Source organism: Nerophis ophidion, linkage group LG07, assembly GCF_033978795.1.
Source record: "Nerophis ophidion isolate RoL-2023_Sa linkage group LG07, RoL_Noph_v1.0, whole genome shotgun sequence".
Taxonomy (NCBI): Eukaryota; Metazoa; Chordata; class Actinopteri; order Syngnathiformes; family Syngnathidae; genus Nerophis; species Nerophis ophidion.
The window spans coordinates 30,048,510-30,073,847 of NC_084617.1; the positions used below are offsets into that span (position 1 = coordinate 30,048,510).

Consider the following 25,338-nt stretch of genomic DNA (forward strand, 5'->3'; position numbering starts at 1 on the left):
TTTACGTGCTATCATAATGTAATCAAGCTAGCGTCGCTAGCTAGCTAACAGGCCAACACGTTTACCAGTGTCTGTGTTAGTATTATTAACTTAAAATGGCATTCTTTTTGTATTGTTTCAGTTTCACAAATTCCTCAGTAAATTCACCAAAACATCACTGTGGAGTTATTGAGTCTGTTTAGATGATTGGAAAGCTAGCTTGCGCAGCGAGTGGGTCCATGACAATGACTTCTGTTTTGCTTGATCAGCCGTTTTACTGCCGTCTTAGAGACACCGTTTGGAAACAATTAAGTATATAAATAAACATTTAGACAATATTTCTATGTAAATAAAAGTTGGGAAAATAATAGATTTTTAGATGCATCGCAATTTGGACTTGGATGATTATAGAATCGATTAGTAAACGTCAATAATCTATGTATTTATTGTAAATAAAGTAATGCAGACCGTTCTAAAATTTGTCTGACTGCAACGAGCCACCTCTCTGAGAGATGCTACCAGCTCCTTTATTTTAGGGCACTTATGTTCCAGAGTTACACACATTTAATAAATGTGACGAGAATTAAAACTTATTGAGAAAAAAAGAAAAAAATAATTTAAAGCTGCATCAATCAAATTGTAGCTCCTGAATCCTAATCTTAATGGACTTGTGATGTGATGATCTGTTGCCCGGATCATGTTTTGTTTTAGTCTAAAACTCCCTTAGTTCTGTTTCAGCACCCTTGTGTTTGTGTTTCGTGGTTATTTTCACCTGCCTCTGATTAGTGTTTGGGACGCTCACCTGCTCCCGGGCAATATTTAGGGAGCTATTTATTCCTGCCTTTCGTCACACTCGGTTATCCTAACTTCTCGTTCCTGGGGTAAGCTCTACCCTAGCTTCCTGTGCAATCGGGACGCTTTTCTGTTCATGTTTTATTGCCTGATTTATGAAAATAAAAAATTTTTCCTACCTGCACGCTGCTTCCGGAGTTCCGTCTGCATTTTGGGGAAACGATCCACGCACAAACATGCGAACCCGCTGTAACACGTTAGGTGCACAAAGATTCCCACCTCTAGTAAATAACTAATTTCTCAACCTATGTATCATATGAGCCGTTGTGGCTAACATATGGAAAATATACATTTTGACTTCTAAAATTTAGAGGGTGTGGCTTATATACTGGTGCATTTCAAATAAAAATGTTACATTTTATATAGCTTTGTCCTTATTTTCCATAAGTCATTAAAAAATATCAGTAATTATTGATATTAGACACTGATATTTTGATACAGTTTTCAGCCGTATCGCCCAGCCCGAGCAAAAACCAAAGCTTTTCATAAGAGAACGAGAGGATGAATTTCTAAGTACAAAAAATAAATCTGTTTGAAAGAAAAATGGGTGGAGGAGTGTGTTAAATCAGCCACAGGGGGGCGCAGTGAAGTGCTAGCAGGAAACGTCCAACAATGATGGAATATCTCTTGATACTCGTTCTTTGGAACAATTGCTCAAAGGTCTTTTTCGGTGTTACCTTGTCATAATAGGAGCTGCGATCCATGTTGGACTCTTTGGAAAGCTGGTGTTGAGACCCGGGGATCTTGGCCATCATGCCGTTAAAATCTCCCATGGAGTCCATGCGCTTGTCCTGCACCATCCCTGCCCCACTTTTCATGCAGTCATCAGGAGAGTCTCGCTGTGGAAGGACAACATATTCATGAGAAGAAACTGTAAACACAATAATTGGTTGGTTTATAAATAGAGATCAAAGTGTTGGGAGTCAATTATTAGTCAATTAAAGCCACTCCTATCTGCAGTTCCAATGCTGCGTCTGACTGGCCATGAAAAAAACGGGCGAGGATGAACAAATTGTCAGTCTGGATAGGCTTACCAAAGAATAGGGGAATAAAGACCATAAATTCCAGACTGTAAGTCGCAACTCTTTTCCTACACTTTGGACCCAGCAGCCTACAAAACGGTGCAGCTAATTTAAGTATTTTACTTCACACAAATAGTTTTGTTTTTCAAACAAAGCAAATACACTGAAATGGTGTGTTATTGTTTGTGTTATGGCGCCATCTTTTGGACGAGTTCGCTCACAGAGTGCTTCCTGCTATTTGAAGCTTCGAACAGGAAGTACAAATGCCGCTCTGTCTTAACTGTTCGTAGCATTTCTACTCGTACGGATTCTTCAATCATGACTTCAAGCAATGCTTCTAAGTTTTACAACGGACAAAATACAGGAAAAACAAGCACTCTCCAAAAAAAATAAAACCAAAATAAAGAGGTGCACGGCAAAATGTGTACTTAACACCAGCAACACTTGTGTCCTTCTAATCATTTTAATGTAAACTTCGCAGGCACAATCAAACAGACCGGTTTGGAAAATGTCTTCGTCAGGCTGCAATTTTCAACAGGATGTCACCAGCCTTGGCGTCACTATAGACAGCGATTTAAACTTGACAAACAAGTCAATGGCGTTTTAAAATCGTGTTTTTATCATTTTCGTCTTTTAATAAAGGTAAAACCGTTTTTATCTTTTAACCTTTTTGAACAAGTTGTGCATGCTTTTATTTAAAGTCGCCTGGACTACTGCAATGCACTTTATGCTGGCATTAGCCAAAAAGCTCTCTCCTGGTTGCAGTTAGTCAAGAACGCGGCAGCACGACTTTTAACAGGGGCCACGAAATGCCAGCATATAACCCCAATTCTTCAGAGTTTGCACTGGCTCCCTGTTAATTTTAGAATTTATTTTAAAACATTGCTGTTTGTTTTTAAATCTCTACATGGACTGGCACCTCAGTATATCTCGGACCTCATCCAAATTTACACTCCTGCGCGCGCTCTGAGGTCCGAAAGCCAGCTCCAGCTTGTGGTGCCCAAGACGAGACTTAAAACCAGGGGAGACAGGGCCTTCTCTGTGGTCGGCCCTATGTTCTGGAATACTCTGCCCCTCCATGTTCAAACTGATTCCACAGTGGAGTGTTTTAAGTCCCGTCTTAAGACCCACTTTTGTTCTTTGGCTTTTAACACTATGTGAGTTGTGTGGTCCTCTTCCTCTGTTGTCCTCTGTTTTTTATACGTTTTGATTTCTATTTTACTGTTTTAATTGCTTTTACCCTTTAAAATAGTTTTTAATCAAATTCATTTTTATATTGTTTTTATATTCATACTTTGTTTTTTATTCAGTCATTGGTGGAGCATAATATTGTTTTTAATATTGTTTTTAACATGGCTGTGCAGCACTTTGGAAACATTCTTGTTTAAATGTGCTATATAAAAAAGTGGATTGGATTGGATTGATTGATTGGATTAGAAAGTGATGCACTTAAATAGTCACAGCTGTGGTAACAATAAATCGAGAACAACTTAAAAAATTAGAACGCACAAATTGACAAAATGGAAAATTGTACAAAATAAATCGGGAGACATACCAGCCTCACAGGAAAATTTTACAATTTTTTATCCTCCATAGCATTGCTAGTCATACAGATTCTTCAATCATGACTGCAAGGAACGTTTCTAAGTTTTACAACGTAACTAAAACAATTCTTACTTACTAAAGCGTCCCATGTGCGATGTCTGTAGGAGTGTTTTCATGCATATGTGTATTTCGTTAGCATTAGCTAATATGCTAACACATTTAAGAGTGTCTGTGTTAGTACTATTAACTTACAATGGTATTCTTTCTGTATCGTTTCAGTTTCACAAATCCTCAGTAAAATTCACCAAAACGTAACCGTGGAGTTATTGAGTCTGTTTAGCTGATTGGAAAGCTAGCTTGCGCAGCTAGTGGGTCCATGACCTGTTTTGTCTGATCAGCCATTTTACTGCCTTGTTCCAAAAACCGTTTGGAAACAATTGAGGTATGTAAAAAAATTACGAAATATTTCTGTGTAAAGAACTCATTTCAAAACGTGTGTATCTGCAGCTATTTATGGAAAAATATATTTTTTCCTAAAATTTAGTGGGTGCCACTTATATACTGCACCAGTATATAGACAATAGAGCGCACCGCTTTATAGTCCGCAAAAACAGTAAATCATTAGATGGCGATTTGTGTTTCTGCTTGTACAGAACATAACACTGTGATTAAAAACTTACAGAAAAGCTCATGTTGTTGAACTGGTTCATGAAGGGTTTCATCCATGGCTCATCTGGTTTGTTGATTGGCTTCATCATCTGAACCAGAGAGAAATGTGTTTGAAATGGAGTTCACCACAGCAAATAAAAAGTCTCACATCCTTGCATTACTGCTGTGAAAAATGGACAAAATACATATATTCATTCTATATTCCAGTACAGACTTGAAATGTTATATATTTTGGGCTGTTCAAGTTAACACTTTAACTCAAATAATCACAAAACCTTGATTAAGCATGTATAAACGGAGATTACTCACACCAAAAAATGAGCGCACATGCTCCTTTGCATAGTTATGTACATACACACACACTTCTATCTGCGCGCACGCACGCAAACTCACCCACCCCCACACCCACACACACCATTTTCAGTATCTGTCTAGGCTGTGGAGAACAAACCTTGCTGGATCCTCGATTCTTGTAGTGCCAGGTGTTTTGGTCATGTGACCTGTTGTCATGTGGGTTGTTAGTCCACATGCCAATCTCTACTTCCTCTTCCTGGTCCCAACTGTTACTCATAGACACCTCCTCTCCACACCAGGTCTCCATTGGCTTCGAACCTAGACCTGGTGAGGAAGGAAGGCAAAAACTAAGGCACAGCTTCAACGAGGAATGGTGTCATGTCTATACTCTGGCCTTGTTGTGCAGACCTACCAGACTTATGACGGCCTTCCCATCCACATGCAGGTTCTCTGTTGTCCCGGGTGGGTTCTTTCCAGCCAGGGTTACTGTCCACTGGCTTCCCCCAGGCGGACGTTCCATTGTCCACGGTAACAGACATGGGCTCCCCCCATGAAGAAGACTCTTTCTGCTGAGCATAAGGCTCGCCCCAGCCTGAAGGATGGCACAAAGATACACCATGAAAGTGGTCCAACATTCATAAGGCTAGGTCACACTGTCATAGGTGAGGTTAAAGGTTGTCATCAGTGTACGTAAGAAGTTGTCTTAGGGCCCTCTTACTCTCTGTTTGGGGAGATGCCAGTAAAAACAGGCCAGTTCATGGGGCGCCCTCTGACATATAGAATATATGTCAGAAGGCACGCCCACAAGCAATCATCAACTGTCACCTACACCACAGTCAAACTCAAAGCCCGGGGGCCTGATCTGGCCCGCCACAACACTTTATTAGGACCTTGAAAGGCTGAAAATAGTATGCGTCATTAAAGTACTTTATATTTTCATACTAAATGTACTAGGTTTTTCCATTTTGACAAAAAAAATACATGCACTGAATGCAATCGCATATCCTTTTAAGAGAAAAATTACAATGTAACAAACATATGATCATACATTCAAACAAGGTTTTAGTTAAACAAGAAAAATACTTTTTAACTGATTGACTTATGATTTCAAAGCAAGTTGTTCATCAAATTGTCAAATACATATATTTTACAGTGACTACAAAATTTGCTGTGGTTTTACAGCATTTTATTGTACGTGAAAAAACAGTACCACTGTTTTTGACCACAAAATGTGGTGACTGAGCTGCCAGTTTTTACTGTAAAAAACGGTGGTACTGTTTTGCTATAGACAATAGTACAGTTTTTTTTCGGTAAAACCCGGCAGGTAAATTACCAGAATTCTACTGTACACATGCAGTTTTATATTTACGGTAAAAAAAAATGCTGTAAAATTCTGTCAACTTAGCTGCCAGTTTTGTACCGTGTAAAACAGTGGTACCGTTTTTTTCCATTTACAGTAACATGCTGAAAAAAATACAGAAAATTTTACGGTAATTTTTTTGCGACTGAACTGTCAGGTGTTTTTTTTACCGTAAAATTCACTATTTTTAAATTTTTGTACGTAAAAAAATAAATAAATAAATGCATAGGCAATTATGTAATAATATCATTTGCTGTTAGAAGTGGCCTTCTGAGGGCAAACATAACTGCGACGTGGACCTCAATTAAAACCAGTTTGACACTCCTAAAATATACAAATGCATGATGCGCATCATACAGAAAAGAGCATCACTCCCCACTTTTTACTCACCAAAACTGAAGCCAATTTACACCCCAAAATGTACAAATTTACTCCAACAAAAGCCCCGTTTACGCTGCGCACCAAGATTTGGGCCACATTAGGAGGTCCGATCTTTTAAAACGTGACTTCAGTCTAAACGTAAATGCAACCTGAATGCGTCTTATGACTTTGAGCTACGTCACTCGTGTGCGCAGAGAAAGATGCAGCTCGCCAGCGGACGTACGTACGTCATCACAACGTCCGGTTTCGCTGAGAAAAGTATTTTTTTGACGGTCAAATTTTTAGTGTAGTCAATAATGCCCAAATAATAGGTTATTTGTAATATATAATTTGATTGAAAATGTATGGCGCATTATGAAGCATAAAATATCACAACGGAGACCCCGGACTGTTGAACAACTCAAGCTGTACATCAAGCAAGAATGGAAAATAATTCCACCTGGAAAGTTTCAAAAATTTGCCTCAGTTCCAAAACTTTTACTGAGAGTTGTTAAAAGGAAAGGCCATGTAACACAGTGGTAAAAATGCCCCTGTGAAATTTTTTTTGCAATGTGTTGCTGCCATTAAATTCTAAGTTCATGATTATTTGCAAAACAAAAAAAAAGTTTCTCATTTCCAACATTAAGTATCTTGCCTTTGCAGTCTATTCAATTGAATATAAGTTGAAAAGGATTTATTGAAGGATACCTCATCTGTGTAGTATGCTCATTTTATACCTTCAAATGTATTTACACCAGTGAGTGTCATTTCTAGGGTGACTGTCTTGTGCATTTTCAACTTGGCCGCTGAGCAAACGCATGAATTAAATTATATGTATGAACGTGTGCCATGGGCTTTGACATTATCTTGAGTGCAGACAAACTTGTACATGTTTGGAAAAGGTTGCCGCTTTACAGTGGTGCATATCTTCATCATAGTAGCTGGCCTACTTCCTCATTATCCACTTTGCTGCTCCAGTTAGTTCACTGGACCGAGTCCCCGAATAACCCCAGGGGCACCGCCCTCTCGTCTCCTTCACTCTCTGATAGAGAGTGTTCCTTGCATGCATCCCTCCATTTCCTACCGCTTGTCCCGCGCTCCTGCCTGAAGATAAGCCAGCCACCGCTACTCTTTCCTCTGTCCACCTCAGAGCCCCGACAAAAGTCTGGGTTTCTATTGGCGAGCGAGAGAAAGAAAAGGCAAAGAGAGGCTAATAAAAAAGGGAGGAAGGGGGGTTGTCTCTGCTCTTTGCATTCTTGAGGGATGACTCAAGCAGATTGGCAAAAGGCTCCACCATTGCAGGAGAGACAAGAGCTGTGTGTGTGTGTGCGTGCAAACTTCTCCTGTCATAACACTTCCAAGGCAAAGTCTTGCAGATCGTATTTCTCATACTTTTGTATCATTATCAGAATAGACGAGGGCTTGCAGCAACATGTCCAAGTTAACCTCATGTAGCAGCTCTTTTGTACTCCCAATTTCAATACTAACGCCTGTCTGTAAAAGCTTTTTGTTTGCTTCACTCACTTTTAATACAGTAGTCATGTTATGATGAGATGCTACAAAACCCAAAACCAGTGAAGCAGGCACGTAAATAAATAAAACAGAATACAATGAGTTGCGAATCCTGTTCTACCAATATTCAGTTGAATAGACTAAAACAAGTTACTTACAGTTCGAACTGAGAAACGTTATTTTTTGCAAATATTAACTCATTTGGAATTTGATGCTTTCAACATGTTTCAAGAAAGCTGGCACAAATGGCTAAAAAGACTGAGAAAGTTGAGGAATGCTCATCAAACACCTATTTGGAACATCCCACAGGTGAACAGGCTAATTAGGAACAGGTGGGTGCCATGATTGGGTATAAAAGCAGCTTCCATCAAATGCTCAGTTATTCACAAACAAGGATAGTGCGAGGGTGACCACTTTGTGAACAAATGCCTGAGCAAATTGTTGAACAGTTGAAGAACATTTCTCAACGAGCTATTGCAAGGAATTTAGGGATTTCACCATCGACAGTCCGTAATACCATCAAAAGTTTCTGAGAATCTACAGAAATCACTGCATGTATGTGGCAAGCCCGTGACTTTGGATCCTTAAGGCGGTGCCGCATCAAAAAGCGACATCAATGTGCATAGGATATCACCACATGTGCTCAGAAACACTTCAGAAAACCACTGTCAGTTGGTCGCTACATCTGTAAGTGCAAGTTAAAACTGTACCAAGCAAAAAGCGGAAACTATTTTTATCAACAACACCCAGAAACACCATCGGTTTCGCTGGGCCCGAGCTCATCTAAGATGGACTAATGCAAATTGGAAAAGTGTTCTGTGGTCTGAATTCACATTTCAAATTGTTTTTGGAAACTGTGGACGTTGTGTCCCCCGGATCAAGGAGGAAAAGAACCATACAGACTGCTATAGGCGCAAAGTTCAAAAGCCAGTATCTTTGATGATATGGGGGTGTATTAGTGCCCAAGGCATTGGTAACTTATACATCTATGAAGGCACCATTAATGCTGAACGATACATACAGGTTTTGGAACAACATGTTGTCATCCAAGCAACGTTATCATGGACGCCCCTGCTTATTTCAGAAAGACAATGCCAAGCCACATTCTGCACGTGTTATAACAGTGTGGCTTTGTGGTAAAAGAGTGCAGGCATGCCTGTAGTCTAGACCTGTCTCCCATTGAAAATCTGTGGTGCAATATGAAGCGTAAAATACCACAACGAAGACTGTTGAACAACTTAAGCGGAACATCAAGCGAGAATGGGAAATAATTCTACCTGAAAAGCTTCAAAATTGGTCTCCTCAGGTCCTAAACGTTTACTGAGTGTTGTTAAAAGGAAAGGCCATGTAACAAAGTGGTAAAAATGCCCTTGTGCCAAATTTTTTGCATTGTGTTGCTACCATTAAATTGTAAGTTAATGATTTTTTGAAAAAAAAAAAAAAAAAAAAGAAGTTTCTGAGTTCAAACATTAAATATCTTGTCTTTGCAGTCTAATTGAATATAAGTTGAAAGGATTTGCAAATTATTGAATTCTGTTTTTAGTTACGATTTACTCAACTTGCCAACTTCACTGGTTTTGGATTTTGTAGTTTTGATGCAATCATAAGTTAATAAAGCTAAGCAATAAAACAATACATAGCACGATAGACATAATCGAGAACGATTCAAAAATGCGTTCGATACAGCGCAAGTTTAGAAGCAGGGTTGGTTGCATGAACACTCGCTCTAGCAACGCAGGAAGTGATCGCTGACACGCTAACAGCTAATCAGGTAACAGTATCAACTATCAAGTTTGGTTAATTCTCTGCATGGAGTGAGAAGAGATAGTCAAAATGAAGAAATTGTGGATAAAAGGAAAATTCTCCTGGACAGTATGGCACTTTTTTACATTTAAAAAAAAGGACCATAGTCAGACCAATGTTGTCTGTAAATGATGCAAGGTGCTCGTCCCCATCAAGACCGCTAATACCACGACATCTTAACTCACCCTTTAGAGAACAGCTGTAACTTCCTGCCACTACACCTACAGAAAATAGTTACTCAGCTTTCTCTAGGTTTACATTTTCACAGTTTGCACAATTTCTTACACTTTATGAAGCATTTCTCACATATTCCTTCATTTTAAGAGATTATTTATTAGTGTTCATGTGATTTTACTATTTTGTTGACATTGTTTGAGTGTTTTCCATGCTTGTGTTGACATTTCCTTTCTGCCTTGATAGCTGAGGGATTATAATCACAGGAAGGTTACATTTAAAAAATATATATATCATTCTCCTGCTCCTTATTTTCCATAGGTCATAAAAATGTCGAGTTAACACTAGTTTCCTTTTTTTCCGCAAGTCGCTTGTGACAATCGCCTACACCGTAATTGCAGTGTGTGTGTGTGTGTGTGTGTGTGTGTGTGTGTGTGTGCATCTGTGTCTCTGTAAAAAAAAAGAAATAATGTTTTTTGTCCATTTTGTGGAGCGGTTTAAAAAAAAAAAAAAAAAAAAAAAGAAGCATAATATTTGTCAAATACTTGCATATATGCAAACAAATTATTAAGTTCCATGTTCATAGAATTAAAAACTTTAAAAAATTCCAAGATAAGATACACTTACTTAAGATAAACTTCTGTCTGTGATTATTACAAATAATTATTCGTCAACTACGGACAATAGGACTTTAATAATTGATATACATAATCCAAAATAAAAAGTGTACACATTTTAATTGTAATTACATTGTTTTGTCCTGGAGTTGTCAAAACCCAATGTAGTCTATTTAACAAGGTTACCAACAAACCAGTAAGAATTTAAACATATATAGAAATATTGTGGGGTTTTTTGCATCATTTGTCCTTGGTAACACAATTTTCTGAAAGAAACTGATTGGATGTATGCATTTAAGAAGGGTTTCAGTAGTTTTTTTTTTTATTCAATGTTTTTTTATGAAACCTAAAACACAATGTAGTGCCCATTTGCTACTACAGATAGTAGTTATATATAATCAAAAGCACACAATTGTCTGTATATACACAATTGGAAGTACTTGACCAGGATACCATTTGTATTTAAAAAAGTAACTGTGGCCAAATTAAGCACTAATGTAATCATAATATATACAAATAATAATTCAAGTAACCCTTTCAAACGCAATAAACATTTTATACCAGTGTAATTAGAAGTTCAATAACTTAATTTTCCTAAATGAGTTAACAAACACTAAAAAGTTAAATAACAGGGCAAATTAAGGTTACACAGACATAACCTGGTACAAAAATTAAATTGACTCTCAAACTATGTTTGGAAAATTGCACTTCAATAAATACTGAACATCTTGAAAGGCAGTTTTTTCTTCAATTGGAAAAAAGGGTTGGGGTGTAGGGCTGCAACAACTGATCGATTGAATCGAATCGATTATAAAAAATAGTTGCCGATTAATTTAATTATCGATTTGTTGGCTCTATGTTATGCGCATGCGCTGCGGCTAAGTCTCATAATGGGGTAATAAGCCAGCCAATGATGTGTCATGTGCAGCTCACGTAAACACACCGTATCCTTTGCCTGGAAACATTTGAAAAAATGGCGGAGGAAAGCAGTACCGATAGTTGAGCGGAGAAATATCTTGAGGTTAATCCTTCAATGGAGAAAAGTGTACGACCTAAATCCTCCAACGTGTCGGAACACTTTACTTTAAGGACTTCAAAGAAGAACCTCGCGTGGCACGGAAGGACAACATTGCTTCGGGAGCACCTGAAGTGGAGACTTGGAGCCATGGATGAAGGGAAAAACTCACGGTACGTAACTTTAAGTCCAGAGTCCGGATAAATTAATCCGTTTTGTCTGTCTTTGTGTGTTTTTAATCTTTTGTTAACGAGATTTTTTATAAGACAGCGCTGCAACTGTTGTGTATTTACTTTTAGAGCGTGAGTGTCAAACTCTGGCCCGCGGGCCAAATTTGGCCCGCTGTGTAATTTCACTTGGCCCTTGAGGCAATATCAAATTAACATTAGATCTGGCCCGCCGCTAAAACACCGCATTCACCGCTAACACTCTTACTTGCCAACCCTCTCGATTTCCCGGGAGACTCCCGAAGTTCAGTGCCCCTCCCGAATTTCATCCCGGACAACAATACTTGGGGTGGGCTTTAAAGGCACTGCCTTTGGCGTTCTCTACAAGCTGTCGCCACGTCCGCTTTTCCTCTATACAAACAGCGTGCCGGCCCAGTCACATAATATATGCGGCTTATACACACACACAAGTGAATGCAAGCCATACTTGGTCAACAGCCATACAGGTCACACTGAGGGTGGCCGTATAAATAACTAACACTGTTAAAAATATGCGCCACACTGTGAACCCACACCAAACAAGAATGACACATTTCGGGAAAACATCCGCACCGTAACACAACATAAACACAACAGAACAAATACCCAGAACGCCTTGCAGCACTAACTCTTCCGGGACGCTACAATATACACCACCCGCTATCACCAAACCCCGTCCACCTCAACTCCACCGCCGAAAAGAGGCATTCAATTTTTATTTAAATGTTATTTGATATGCCATTGATATTTTTTAATTATTATTATTATTATTTGAAACTCAATTTTGCATGTCACTATAAAGTTATACAAGGCTTGCTTGTTCAATATTCAATGCAAAACTTGTTTGGGTCCCTATTAAAAGGTTAATTTGTTCAACTTCGGCCCGTGGCTTTGTTCGGTTTTAAATTTTGTCCCACTCTGTATTTGAGTTTGACACCCCTGTTTTAGAGTGTTAGGAACGTTTTGGAGAGTGCGACGACTTCATTTTCTGTGTTGTTATGAGTCGCAACAGGCATTCATGAGTTAAGCACGGCAGCTCTTTTTTCTGAGTAACGTTAACGTTATGCCTTTCTTGCAACGCAGGGCTGATAATGTGTCTCCGGCAGATTTGACTCCGTTTTGAGAGAGAAAACGCACGGTTACCAATTTCGAAATAAACATAACGGACAGAAATATCTCAGGTTTGTTTCATAATGGATCAATGTAGCCGGGCCCAATAAAGCTATATAAATCTATTTAGACTTGAGTGACGCTTTAGTACAACTAAACGTTATGAAGGTGCTGGAATAGTTCATGCTATAATTCACAGGCAGCCTAAAGTGAATCCTTTATCATTCACAACAGAAACGTGTACAATATCTGACCCAGTTCTGATCTGATGAGTTACATTTGTGTTATTGTTGTGTGCTGCAACCCCAATGTACATTTATTTAATTTAGCAGTTTTTTTTAATGTGGTGTCATATTTGCCTTTTACATCAGAAATTATTAATTAAATCAACTAGGTGTGTATTAAGTTACATGTAAATGATGCCAATATGTACGTTCATTACAGGGTTTCTCTCATTTCAGAAAGAAACAAGCCAGCATTAGCGCCTTGGTACAAAGGAAGGTGTGCACACCAAAGCAAGCGGCTGCATCGACTGATGCTATCCTGAATATGTGGGTAATTGACATGAGGCCACTATCAATGGTGGAAGATGAAGGTTTCAGACGAATAATTCACATCCTCAACCCTGGTTTCAACTCTTCCCTCAAGTACCCATTTTACCAAACTGATGGAGAGGAAGTACGAGCAGACATTCCAACCAGTGTAGACTGACATGAAAGCCACCCGGAGCAAATTGCTCTCACTACTGATGTGTAGCCTACCTTGACAATACATGCCATTACATTGGAGAAGAATGGAACATGAAGTCAATCTGCCTTACGACCACGCCACTAGAGGAAAGACATTCAGCATCCAACATTGCAGAGTGGTTGGAATAAGTAGCCAAGTTTGAAATTCCCCCGAGCAAAATTATTGCTATTGTGCAGGACAATGGTGCACATTATTAAAAAAAAAACATTTTTTGTAACATTCGCCTTATTTTATTTGGCAAGTTGAAAGAACATGGTGCCAGTATACGTTTTTCCCCCCAATAAAATACTGGAAAGGATAAAAATGTAGTTTGTCTCTTTCATCTGATTATTATTTGATTAATCGAAGTAATAATCGATTATCAAATTAGTTGTTAGTTGTGGCCCTAGTGGGGTGCTTTGTTTTGTTGCCAATGCCATCACGGCATACAGAGGGGCTCATGTTGCTCATTCTGTCTGATCTTTTTTCCTCCTAACTTTTGTTACTTTGCAGTGCTTCTCACTACTAGCACAGAGAGAGAGACCTCTTGTCTTTATTTTGAGAGCCAGAGGGGGAAAAAAAAACACACGGGCATAGCTGCAAAGTCATCAAGTTCATTTTCATTCATCGTTTAATTAAATAATTTGTTGACACTATGTCCAGGCCTACGTTTGTATATACAGTACAGGCCAAAAGTTTGGACACACCTTCTCATTCAATGCGTTTTCTTTATTTTCATGACTGTCACTGAAGGCATCAATACTATGAATGAACACTTGAGGAGTTACAGGTATGTACTTAACAAAAATGGTAAAATAACAGAAAACAGGTTTTATATTGTAATTTCTTCAAAATAGCCACCCTTTGCTCTGATTACTGCTTTGCATACTCTTGGCATTCTCTCAACGAACTTCAAGAGGTAGTCAACTGAAATGGTTTTCAATTCACTTACCAGGTGTCATAGTTTTGATGCCTTCGGTGACAATCTACAACGTAAATAGTCGAGCAAATTAAAAAAATAAATTGAAATGAGAAAGTGTGTCTAAACATTTGGCCAGTACTGTACGTGTTAATATCTTTGGACATAGAATTTGATGCTTTTTAAAACATTTTCAGGCCTTCATTTCTGCAAAATCCTTCTACTGACTAAATGTTTTTCAATGACCCGCAGAAACCCTGTGAAGGGTGAGGGTTGATAACGACAATGGTGTTTTCAACAGATTGTCAAAGTGACTTACCAGATCCGCCACTTTTGTCTTGGCCATGAGGCTGCATGGGCTGAGAAGGATGTGTCGAGCTATGGGATGGGTGTTGAGACGATGGACTCATGCTTTCCTTGTCTGACTGGCTGGTTCTGTTCCACATGTTGACAGAGCCACCATTTTGTTTACCTAGAAAGAGGTTCGTGAGAGTGAGGAAACCTTCATTGTAGAACTTATGTCGCTGGCTTCAAATGAAACAAAAAAAAAAAGGTATTCTTACCGGGATCTCCCCAAGCTGCAGTGCCATCATCAATCTCCATCCTTCGACGGATGGACTCTGGAGAAGGCTCCTCCCAGCCAGTGGCCGCTTCGCCCTTCTGACCCATCGTTGGGATGGGACCACCCAACCAGCCTGGTGACACAAACCAAGGTATCAGTCCTGTACCCATGCTATGCTACAACTCCAAAACACACACAGACAAATGATACCCCAGAATGAGAGTTGTGGTTGGATATACCAACCCACATCTTAAAAAGTTAACGTTCCCTTGAGCAAGGCAGATAACCTCCATTGTGGCGTCCCAACAGCCTTCATCACTCTGTACTACAGTTGTACGGTATACCGGTACTAATGACTTAAAAACAGTACTATACTGCTTTAAGAAAAATACCAGCAATTTTCCCCCTCCTGCACATGACATCGTGACATTGCTGGTAGAACGGGCAGAGGCGCATGTTAGGCAACGCACACGCGCGATGTACTTCCAAGCAGAAACAGGGTGGAGACATAACGGGTAGAATGGACATATTTTGGCTTAAATACAGGAGAAGCTTTTCACACTAAGGTGTTTTACACATTGCTAACTAACTAGCGGCTAACGCCTACCCGCAGTTGGCCGTGTTTTAGTTACTTCCAAATCACTAATCCTCACCTCTATGGCGACAAAGTAAATCAGTTTCATCCCTACTGGACGAGGAATAGCTAAACACGATTCACTACACACCGTCGGTGGGTACAATAGCTAACAGCTACGCAAGCTAGCGCTCCTGAATGTAAACAAATGTCATGGATGGTTTTACAGAGACATTGACTGTAATGGTACCAAGTACAAGAGCTGTATCTCGTTGATACTACAATGATTACATCGCTATTTTTTTTAATCACAAAAGCCTTTGTCTTTTTTATAGTTTATAAAGTCATAAAATATGTATTTGGACACATGAGAACTTTAATTACGACCAATGTATGATCCTGTAACTAATTGGTATTGGATTGATACCTACATTTGTAGCATCATCCAAAACTAATGTAAAGTACCAAACAACAGAAGAATAAGTGATTATTACATTTTAACAGACATGTAGATAGAACATGTTAAAACAGAAAGTAAGCGGATATCAACATTAAATGAACAAGTAGATTAATAATGTTGACAAAATAGAATGAGAAATGACACAATATGCTACCACATGTCAGCAGCCAATTAGGAGTCTTTCTTTGTTTACTTTCTACTAAAAGACAAATTGTCTAGTATGTTCAGCATTTTATTTAATGGACACATTCTTATTTAAATGCAATAAGAAACATATGATTAATATATCATAAGATTTTCTGTTCAAATAAAGAGGACATTTTGTTTGTGGTCACCTTTATTTTGAAAAGTATCGTAATACATTTTGGTACCAGTACTGTGTACCGCCACGAGTGCAAGTCATTCTTGCCACTATTGTAACATTGAAAGAGTTCATGCCCTCACCTGTGGGCTTGTTGTTTCCTCTCGACATGTTGGAGTCAGGTCCTTTCCCCCACTCGTTGGAAGTATGAGAGGGCTTAGAACTGGCGTCTCCCCAGGTCTGGACACCCTGCTGGTTCTTCACTGGCTCTCCCCAACCCTGGCTTTTATTTTGAAGGTTGGGTTTGTGAACAGGGTCTCCCCAATTCGAGCCCGGGTTCGGAGTGCTCTGGTCTGGGGTATTTGATCCACCGCTTCCTCCCCAGTTATTGGTTCGACCTGGCTCGCTCCAGCATCCAGAGCCAGAGCGATCGCTGTCGCTATCCCAGCCTGCGGAACCAGACCCTTTGTGAGGTTCTCCCCAGTGGTTGTTAGACCCTGATCTTGCACTGTCTCCACCAGTGCTCCAGCCCTCATCTCCATTTCCACTGTTGCAACCCCAGCTTTGCTGTGGTTTGGGCACATTAGTCCAAGTATTGGATCTAGAAGAGGAGAGAATCAACATCTTTACACATCTAAAACATGATTTGTGATCATGTGTATTCTCATTACCTGTCATCTTTGCTGACGTTCTTCATTGAGTTCTTCCCTTTGTAACCGGATCCATCCTCCCAGCCACCTCCGCTGGACGGGCCCTTGCTGTCCCACCCGGAAGTCGGTCTCTGTTCACCCCAACCAGTGTTTGCTGTATCAGAGCCGGCGCAACCTGGACCGCCTCCCCAGCCAGGACCGCCAGAGGTCTGGCTGGGAGCTGCGGTTCCCCAGCCAGAGCTCTGCTTTCTGTCATCTGGTCTGGGAGGCAGCGGCTGATTGATGGTGGGAGGATTGACGTCCCAGGCGGTGTTCTGTCGTATGGGTGTTTGGCCCCATCCAGTGTTCGATAAGACCCTTGGATCTACGTCAGTCTTACTCGGAACTGATAAGAATGGCGTTGTGTTGTTGACCTTTCTTCGGTTCCCTCCCTTTGACAGGCTGCCTTCTCTATCTGAGCTGGATTGGCCTCCAGAGCTCTCCCCACTTCCCTCACTTCCTCCGGAGCGACCCCAGCCTCCTGTCACGCCTGCCGGACTCGCGCCTCCAGGCCCTCCACCGCCCATGCCCATGGCATCATCCTCCAGGCTTTTCCAGCCGTTAGCAGCACTTCCTTTATGACTTTCAGCATCTGAATGGTTGTTGCCACGGGGGGCTCCCCACTCTGCTGTTGACATCTTGTGGGATGACGACGAGGAAGAGGAGGAAGAAGACGCACTGCTCCCCCACGGGCGAGGTACACCTAAAGTAGCGCCCATGGCAGTTTGGTTCACAGTTCCTGGCGTCTGTCCTGTAGAGCCTGGGATTTGATTTGAACTGACACCCCCAACCCACTGATTGGGGTTACTGGCAGGCCCCAGATCCCAGCGTGGTGCGCCAGTGTTGTGGTGGTGATCATTACTCTTAAAAGCAGCAGTAGAGGACATTTGGGAGCTCTCCGCCTGCATTGAGGCAGAGTTTTGTGGGTTCACAGTGTCTGAATTTGGGGGACCCTTATCTCCAGAATAGGTCGATTCATCCCAAGGCGTACTATAGGTTCCAGGGCTCCTGGTCTCTCCTTGGGAACACTTGGGGGCTGATGAAGTATTTCCATTGGGCAGCAGACCTCTTCCAATGGACCCCCAGGAACATTCTCCGCTCATCTGGGGTGAGGCCATAGAGTTTGGTGGGCTGGAGGTCATTGTTGTGTTAGTAGTAGTAGTAGTAGTAGTAGAAGTAGTATTCATCGTCATAGTGTTATTTGGTCCGTGGGATTCAGTGTTAAGGCTGGCAGGCTGCAGGCCACCATTTCCACTGTTGCTGCTTCCCAAAACATTGCTGCTTGATGTACCATTTTTCACCTCAGTGTCTTCCATCATGTTGTCTGGAGCTGCCATGCCACCCCATCCCAGCAAGGGGCCATGTTGGGGCGCTATACCCAGTTTTGAATTCATCCCCTGAGGCTGTGGAGGCCGTTGGCTCTGGGACAACGGGCTTGGGGTTGGATTCTGCGACCAGGCACCATGGTTGGCATTTGGAGTGGAGCCTCCATTTATGAAGGTGGTGCTCCCGCTGGAAGTCATCATGGCGTTGCCTGGCTGGGCGCCCCAAACGCTGCCGTTATTAACGAGCTTGTTGTGGTTACCCATGTTATTGCTGTCAATACTGCCGGACCCCGCCGCAGACAAGTGCGAGGGTCCGGTTATGTTGCTATTTCCGTTATTTGCACCACAGATTGCTCCATTAACCTGACGACTATTGCCATTGCTGTCTGCGTTCAGCGAAACACCAACCATCATTGCAGAGGAGGGAGTGAACGTCGGCGAAGACACCGCGGACGAAGCATTCGCTGACATCATCCCAGTCGCCAAGACAAAGTTTTGCTCTGAGCCAGTCGAGGGGCTAGAGTCGGCGTCCATGCATTCTGAAGCCAACTCGGGGTCTGATCCCGACCCACAGCCGGAGGAGGAAGAAGAGGAGGAGCACGAGAAGGAAGAAGAGGAAGGGGGCCAGACAGAAGAATTGGTCGAGGAGGGGTCCTTGGCTTTGTCTGTGCTTCCGTCCACTAGGACTTTACCCCAGTTGCTCTTGCCATCACTGCTGCAGGGAGAGCCTGAAGACCAGGGGGACGGCTCATACTGAGAGTCCAAGCCAGGATGTTCCAGCCCTTGAGGACAGATCGAGAACTGTTACAATGTAACTATTGAAGTGGAAATAACGATCGGTCCCACTAAATATGGGTGTAGCTGAAGGTGCCCATTCACAACACGGTGCACGAATTAACTGCCTCCAGCCACCAACAATCCAACTGTTCTGAGACCTGTGCGAGGTTTCGGTCTGGACACAGCTGTCACCATTTTGTCACCACAGCAGGACCAAAAAGCATGTGCAAGCTATAAACTACCATTCAATTAGGGCAAAGCCTACAGCTCAAAGGGAAATGAAAAGAAAGGTGGCAGAAAAAAATTACACACACTTAAAAAAGTACATACTCAAACTTAACATTTGGCATGGATTCTATCATTTGTAGACATGAAGGAAACGGACAAGGTTTTTGTTGTGTGGGACAAGAATTATTTGAAAAGGTTGCCCTTGATTGTTTGAAATAAGTGCTGCCAAAAAATGTTTTGGTACAAATGCAATTTCATTGTAAGAATGTTGTGCAGGAAAATGTTTTTAACTGAATGCACAACAGTTAGTAGGCCAGTCGGGGTATGCATTGATCTGATCTCCATGTGGACGTACTTTAACATACCCGCGTAGGGACTCTTTACAAAAAAAAAAAAAATGTGCATATAAAATAATTTGCAAGATTCATCTGCGTTTTCTTTGCTGACAAATAGGTTCTCTTTTAGAAAATATAAGCCAATACACTGAATAGGTATGTTATTGTTCATGCTATGACGCCATCTTTTGGATGAGTTCACTCACTGCAGGTGTTTGAGTGCCCTTATAGATTCTTCATTCATCACTCCAAGCAACGTTTGTAAGTTTTACAATAAAAATATAACAATTCTTACTTACTGAAGAGTCCCATGTGTGATGTTTGTAGGAGTGTTTTTATTGCATAATTGTACATTCTGTTGTAATGTCATGAAGCTAGCCTTGTTAACATTAGCTGATATCCTAAGAAAATGTCTGTTAGTATCATTAACTAACCATGGCATTTATTTAGTAATGTCTTGGTTTCTTAAATTCACCAAATTGCACCGTGGAGTTATTGAGTCTGTGTAGCTGATTGGAGAGCTAGCTTGCGCAGCTAGTGGGTCCATGACAATGACGTCTGTTTTGTTTAATCAAATACTTTACTGCCGTGTTACAGATACCGCTTAGAAACAATTAGGGTATGTAAATAAACATTTGCAGAATCTTTCTGCGTAACAAAATATATCTGTGGCTTATAGTCCAGTGCGGCTAAAATACGGAAAAATAATTAGTTAAAAATTAGTTAATGCGTTCTTTGACATCCTTATTTTTATTCTATATTTTCAATTAGGAGTCAGATATAGTTCTTTTACATATGCCACCGCTTTTTCTCTTTCTCAAGCGTAGCTCCTGCCAACTGGCAGCCATGGCATACATTACATGACTGCCAAGGGCTCACAGCAACACTTATTGTGTGCACTTGCCAAATTGTTTCAATCCAACTTCCCTTCATTCTTCCCTCTCTGATATGCCATGAGAGAAATGCCTCTCTCAAGGTCAGGGGAGGCCGAGCAAGAAGGCAGAAATGCTAAAAAGGAAGGAAATACAGAGAAAGGGAATGTGTAGTCACCTGTTTGATTAGGGGAATGGCTGACGGAATCCCGAATGGGAGCCATGCCTGGAAAGAGAGAGGAAAGGCTGTCAAACAGAGTTAGACAGAACTTGAGTTGAGGACAAAACAACTGGGAGATGGAGCGTGAAAAGAAAAGACAGAATTCAATAAGAAACAAGAGGCTGAGAGTGAAAAGAGTAGATGAGTGTTAATGGGCAGATCCAGCGAGATGGAGTATTGCCAAGTCCAAGTAGCGCTCGGTTTTTGTTTTAGCTTGGCTGCACAACTTCTTGACAGGCGGCTGTAATAAAACTACTCGGTTGTAATGTTAAGAATCCGGCTCACCAAGCCTTTGGGCGGGGCTTAGATGAGGCAAAAGCAAAAAGACAGGTTTGTACACAAAAGTGGATCCTGAACAGACTAGTCTAGAGGCTATGGTAGCGGCGGTTCTATCAGAAACATACACTTTATCAGAGCAGGAGCAAAATACACCAATCAAGACTTTTCATGATGCAAACTATCACTACGCTTCCATGCACTAAATTAGTCTGATTTCTAAAATAGTTTTCCCACCTACGTGTGAAGTCCAAGTGTCCCTGTTCACTCTCAAACACAAGCCATAACAATTATTTTGACTCGGGAGGCCAAATTTAGAGAAAAAATGTGTCTGGGGGTCGGTATATCTATTTTTAGGAACACTAATACAAAACCTCACAATGTCTGATTGAATGCTAAAAACGTTTTGACAGACCGCCTTAAAATAACAGAACAAAAATTAAAAGATTTTTACTGAATGAGACACCCAGAATGTACATGAAAATAAAGAATGTGGGATTTACAGTATTATCTATGAACAATAAAACACTGAATAATGACAACATATGAATGTCATACCTTCTCTCGATCGACATACTTTTCAATCAAGTGAAACGCAACAAACACAGCAAAATATGAACGTGAAGGGCAATAAAGACCTACGATGATATATCTGATACATCACTGAGCTTTAGAACTTTGTTGTAAAAATTTCCTTCCTCGTCTGTCCCTGATACCCGCATTTATGGCTGGCTGCTGTGGAAACGCTCCCCACCCACACTGTTTGGTGCCTCATGTGAGCTGCTGTGACATGTATTACCATAGTAACTAGTATATCATGCATATGTGCAGATTCCAACCATTGAAATACTTTGTATAGTTCAAAACTTACGGTAATTGGAAAACATCACTGCACATCATGATGGCAGCTACAGTTTCAATCTTAAAGATCTAAAAAAAAAAAATGATTTAGGAATGTCTGGCAGACCAGATGGAAAAGCTTAACAGGCCGCATATGGTCCCAGGGTCTTAATTTGCCCAGGTCTGTTCTAATGTGACAATATAACATGCTCATTTTAGCATGGAAACATGTATTGCTTTTCCAGTTGACCTATGACATCACACTCAGATCTGCGGTTCCTTACAACTTGTTTCAAGTGCTGCCATATTGGCACAAATATTAGGTTTCTAAAGGCTATGCCAATGTTAAATAGCAGACAGCAGCAAGAAATGATCTTGGATTGCGCTATGAACATGACGCTTCTACCAAAAGAGTATCGGGGGGATGCAGGTCCCATGCCAAGAAAGACCAACAGAAGAGTTTTTCAAATTAATTTTCGGACGCAGAATTATAGGAATGTATCTGGGTTTATTCAAATGACTGTGGCTTGCTGAAGGAGTTTTAAATCAGAAGGAAAAGAGCGTTTGTTCCCCAGCCAATAAAGTTCCAGATAAAGGTTGCTATTGCTCTGGACTATGAAAGTCAATCAGTTTGGAGTGCACAAATTCAGCGTGAAGAGGTTGGCCTTTAATACACCTGCTTTTTAATTTTCCTGAAGGAACTTTCCAGAAGGAATCAATAAAGTACTATCAATCTATCTATCTTCATTATCTTTCATCTCATTTGTATTTCGTTAGGGAGACTTCAAATTAAGCCGTTGTACATTTCCTTCTCTAGCTTCTTAGATAAATCTCTATTTCTTTTTTTCTACCATCGATGCACGTCAAAATGTTCTATTATTTTCAATTATGGAGCAAATAAATAGTATCCTCTTTATAACAAATTAGGGTTGTCCCGATACCAATGTTTTAGCACCGGTACCAAAATGTATTTCGGTACTTTGATACATTTCTAAATGAAGGGTAACACAAAAAATTGCATTATTGGCTTTATTTTAACTATGATACATTAAACATATGTTTCTTATTGAAATTATGTCCTTAAATAAAATAGTAAACATACTAGACAGTTTGTCTTTAAGTAATAAGTAAACAAAGGCTACTAATTAGTCTGCTGACATACATACAACATATTGTGTCATTTATCATTCTATTATCTTGTCAACATTATAAAGGACAAGCTGTAGAAACATATTATTAATGTACTTGTTCATTTACTTATTTTCAGTTTTAACATGTTCTATGTACACCTCTGTTATTATGTAATAATCTTTTATTCTTCTGTTGTTTGATACTTTACATTAGTTTTGGATGATACCACAAATGTAGGTATCACTCCGATACTAAGTAGTTACAGGATCATACATCGGTCATATTCAACGTCCTCATGTGTCCAGGGACGTATTTCCTGAGTTTATAAACAATGTGAATTTTTAAAAAAGGAAAAAAGATTTTGTGTTGATAAAAAATATTGATGTAATCATAGTAGTATTGACTAGGTACGCTCTAGTACTTGGTATCACTACAGTGGATGTCAGGTGTAGAACCACCCCTTAAGTTTGTCTACATTGTGACGCTGGTGTGCTACGGTGTGTAGTGAAGCAAGTTTAGCTATTCCTCGTCCTGTAGGGATGATACTTGAAAGAAACTTACTTTGTCAACTTGGAGGCGAAAATTAGTGATTTAGAAGTAGCTACAACACTGTGGACAGTGGATGGATGTCAGCTGCTAGTTAGCTAGCCATGTCTTAAAGCACCTCTTCCTCTGGGCGTTTCAGTGGTGTAACGTCCCTATTATCTTTAGTTTTTAGTCCGAAATGTGTCCATTCTCTCTTTTCTGTCTACACACCGTATCTATTTGTAAGTACTCCGTGTGCGTGCGCTGCAGAACATTCTCTTCTGCTCGTAAAACTAGCTCATGACATGACGAAGCGCCATCATGACCGTTAATAAAAAAGGAAAAAAAAGGGGGACACCGGTACTTTTCAAACAAAGTACAGTACCATTTTTGATTCATTAGTACCGCGATACTATACTAGTACAGGATTACATTAGTACCACGATACTATACTAGTACCAGTATACCGTACAACCCTAGTACAAATGTTGCTTATGTTTTTACTGAATGTTATCTGCTTCCGGGTTGACCTGTGCAGCAATGTTTACAGGAGAGATCCAGTTTCCAATCGCATTATAGAGGTGTGTTAGTCCGACTGTTCAAAAACCGAACAGGATCGGATTAAGGCGTTTCCATGGGACTTATTTACAAGTGGGACTAGTTTAGTGCATGAATGTTTGGAGGCCCAGACGTAGCTTTGACAAAGCTTACCTGTGAGGGGAGCACAGGGCTGCAGCTCCTGATTTGGCTGGAGGGCCTCTCCGGGCTGAAAGGAGAACTGGTTTCCTCTGGTTCCCAGGTTGACGAGGGAGTAACGGAATTAGCAGGTACGGCCTCAAGGGTCTGGGGTGAAGAGGCCGGGTTGTTCAGAGTGGGCAACTGGCGGATCAGGCCCCCTTGGCATTGCTGACGACTTGCTGAACACTGAATGTGTGTGTGTGTGTGTTTGGGAAGGGGAATGCTGTTTGGATGAAGGACTTTGCTTTCACAGGTCCTGTGGATAAACACACACAACAGAGAAAATTAATAATACAGTACACTGAAAATCGACCGATTATCGGCGCTGGTATTTGGCATTTTGACGTATATGCAGATACAATATATACACTTATGATAGCAATATTTAGTTTTTGAAGAAATAATAATTGAAGAAGTAAATGGCAATAACCACTGCTCAAAAACCAGCCCGTTTGCCATACTGTTCCTCCAATGGGAGTGGGCCCGTGTATTTGACAGCGAGTGTGTGCGCTTCACTCTCCTGACCTTTTGGAAGTGTTTAGAAGGTATGTTAGCACTTTCTGCCTGCAGCAGCAGGACACAAGTCTATTTATACACTTGAAGAAAAGCACCACCAGTCGCTTCAATAATCAATGCACCAAGCCCAAAGTGGACAACAAAGTAGTGTTTACATGCAGTGAACTGGGTTTCCCCTTCATGTAATTGATCGTGGCGTCCCGCCACAGCAAAATAAAAGCCGCCAAACCTTATCAATGAGGGTGAAAACAAATTGAAGTGATATAATGTATGATTGGGACAAGCGCTAGAAAATGGATGGATGGATATATATGTGATTTTATGGCTGTTAAGTAAATGAAACCGACATAACTGTGGATTACAGTTATTCGGTCTGTTAAGCTGATTGGAGAGCTAGTGTGCAGCTAGTGGGTCCATGACAATGACTTCTGTTTTGTTTGATCAGCCGTTTTACTGCCGTGTTACAGACACCGTTTCGAAACTGTTATGGTAAGTGAATTAACATTTACAGACCCTTTTTGTACTATCTTATTTCTAACGTAAATATCTGTGACTTATAGCCCCGTGTGGCTAATATATGGGGGGGAAAAAGTTTTCATCGAACATTTAGAGGGCAGTGCTTATATAAACCGGTGCTCTCTTAAGTGTATATATTAGGGCTATGAATCTTTGGGGACCACACGATTCTATTTGATTCTTGGGGGTAATGATTCGATTCAAAACGATTCTCAATTCAAAATCAATACTTTAATAATATTGGATTGCCAGTTCTATGGTTAACTACATTCATCCATAAAATAAAT

The 25,338-nt window shown here is 40.6% G+C and overlaps 1 protein-coding gene across 6 annotated transcripts in view; it reads right to left on the minus strand.

The window, feature by feature from the left end:
* Positions 1 to 25,338, minus strand: part of LOC133556203 (trinucleotide repeat-containing gene 6A protein-like) — a 108,365-nt gene that overhangs the window by 28,909 nt on the left and 54,118 nt on the right. For 5 of the 6 annotated variants that reach the window (XM_061905899.1, XM_061905897.1, XM_061905898.1 and 2 more), the window contains 10 exons: positions 23,993 to 24,275; positions 20,468 to 20,515; positions 16,735 to 18,859; positions 16,207 to 16,664; positions 14,730 to 14,861; positions 14,486 to 14,638; positions 4,774 to 4,953; positions 4,519 to 4,685; positions 4,079 to 4,156; positions 1,509 to 1,670 (listed from right to left, as the gene is read on the minus strand). In XM_061905899.1, the coding sequence (XP_061761883.1) occupies positions 1,509 to 1,670; positions 4,079 to 4,156; positions 4,519 to 4,685; positions 4,774 to 4,953; positions 14,486 to 14,638; positions 14,730 to 14,861; positions 16,207 to 16,664; positions 16,735 to 18,859; positions 20,468 to 20,513 (3,501 nt within the window). In that variant the 5' untranslated portion in view covers positions 20,514 to 20,515; positions 23,993 to 24,275. The remainder of the gene's footprint in view (positions 1 to 1,508; positions 1,671 to 4,078; positions 4,157 to 4,518; positions 4,686 to 4,773; positions 4,954 to 14,485; positions 14,639 to 14,729; positions 14,862 to 16,206; positions 16,665 to 16,734; positions 18,860 to 20,467; positions 20,516 to 23,992; positions 24,276 to 25,338) is intronic. The other variant, XM_061905903.1, reaches the window with a different exon arrangement.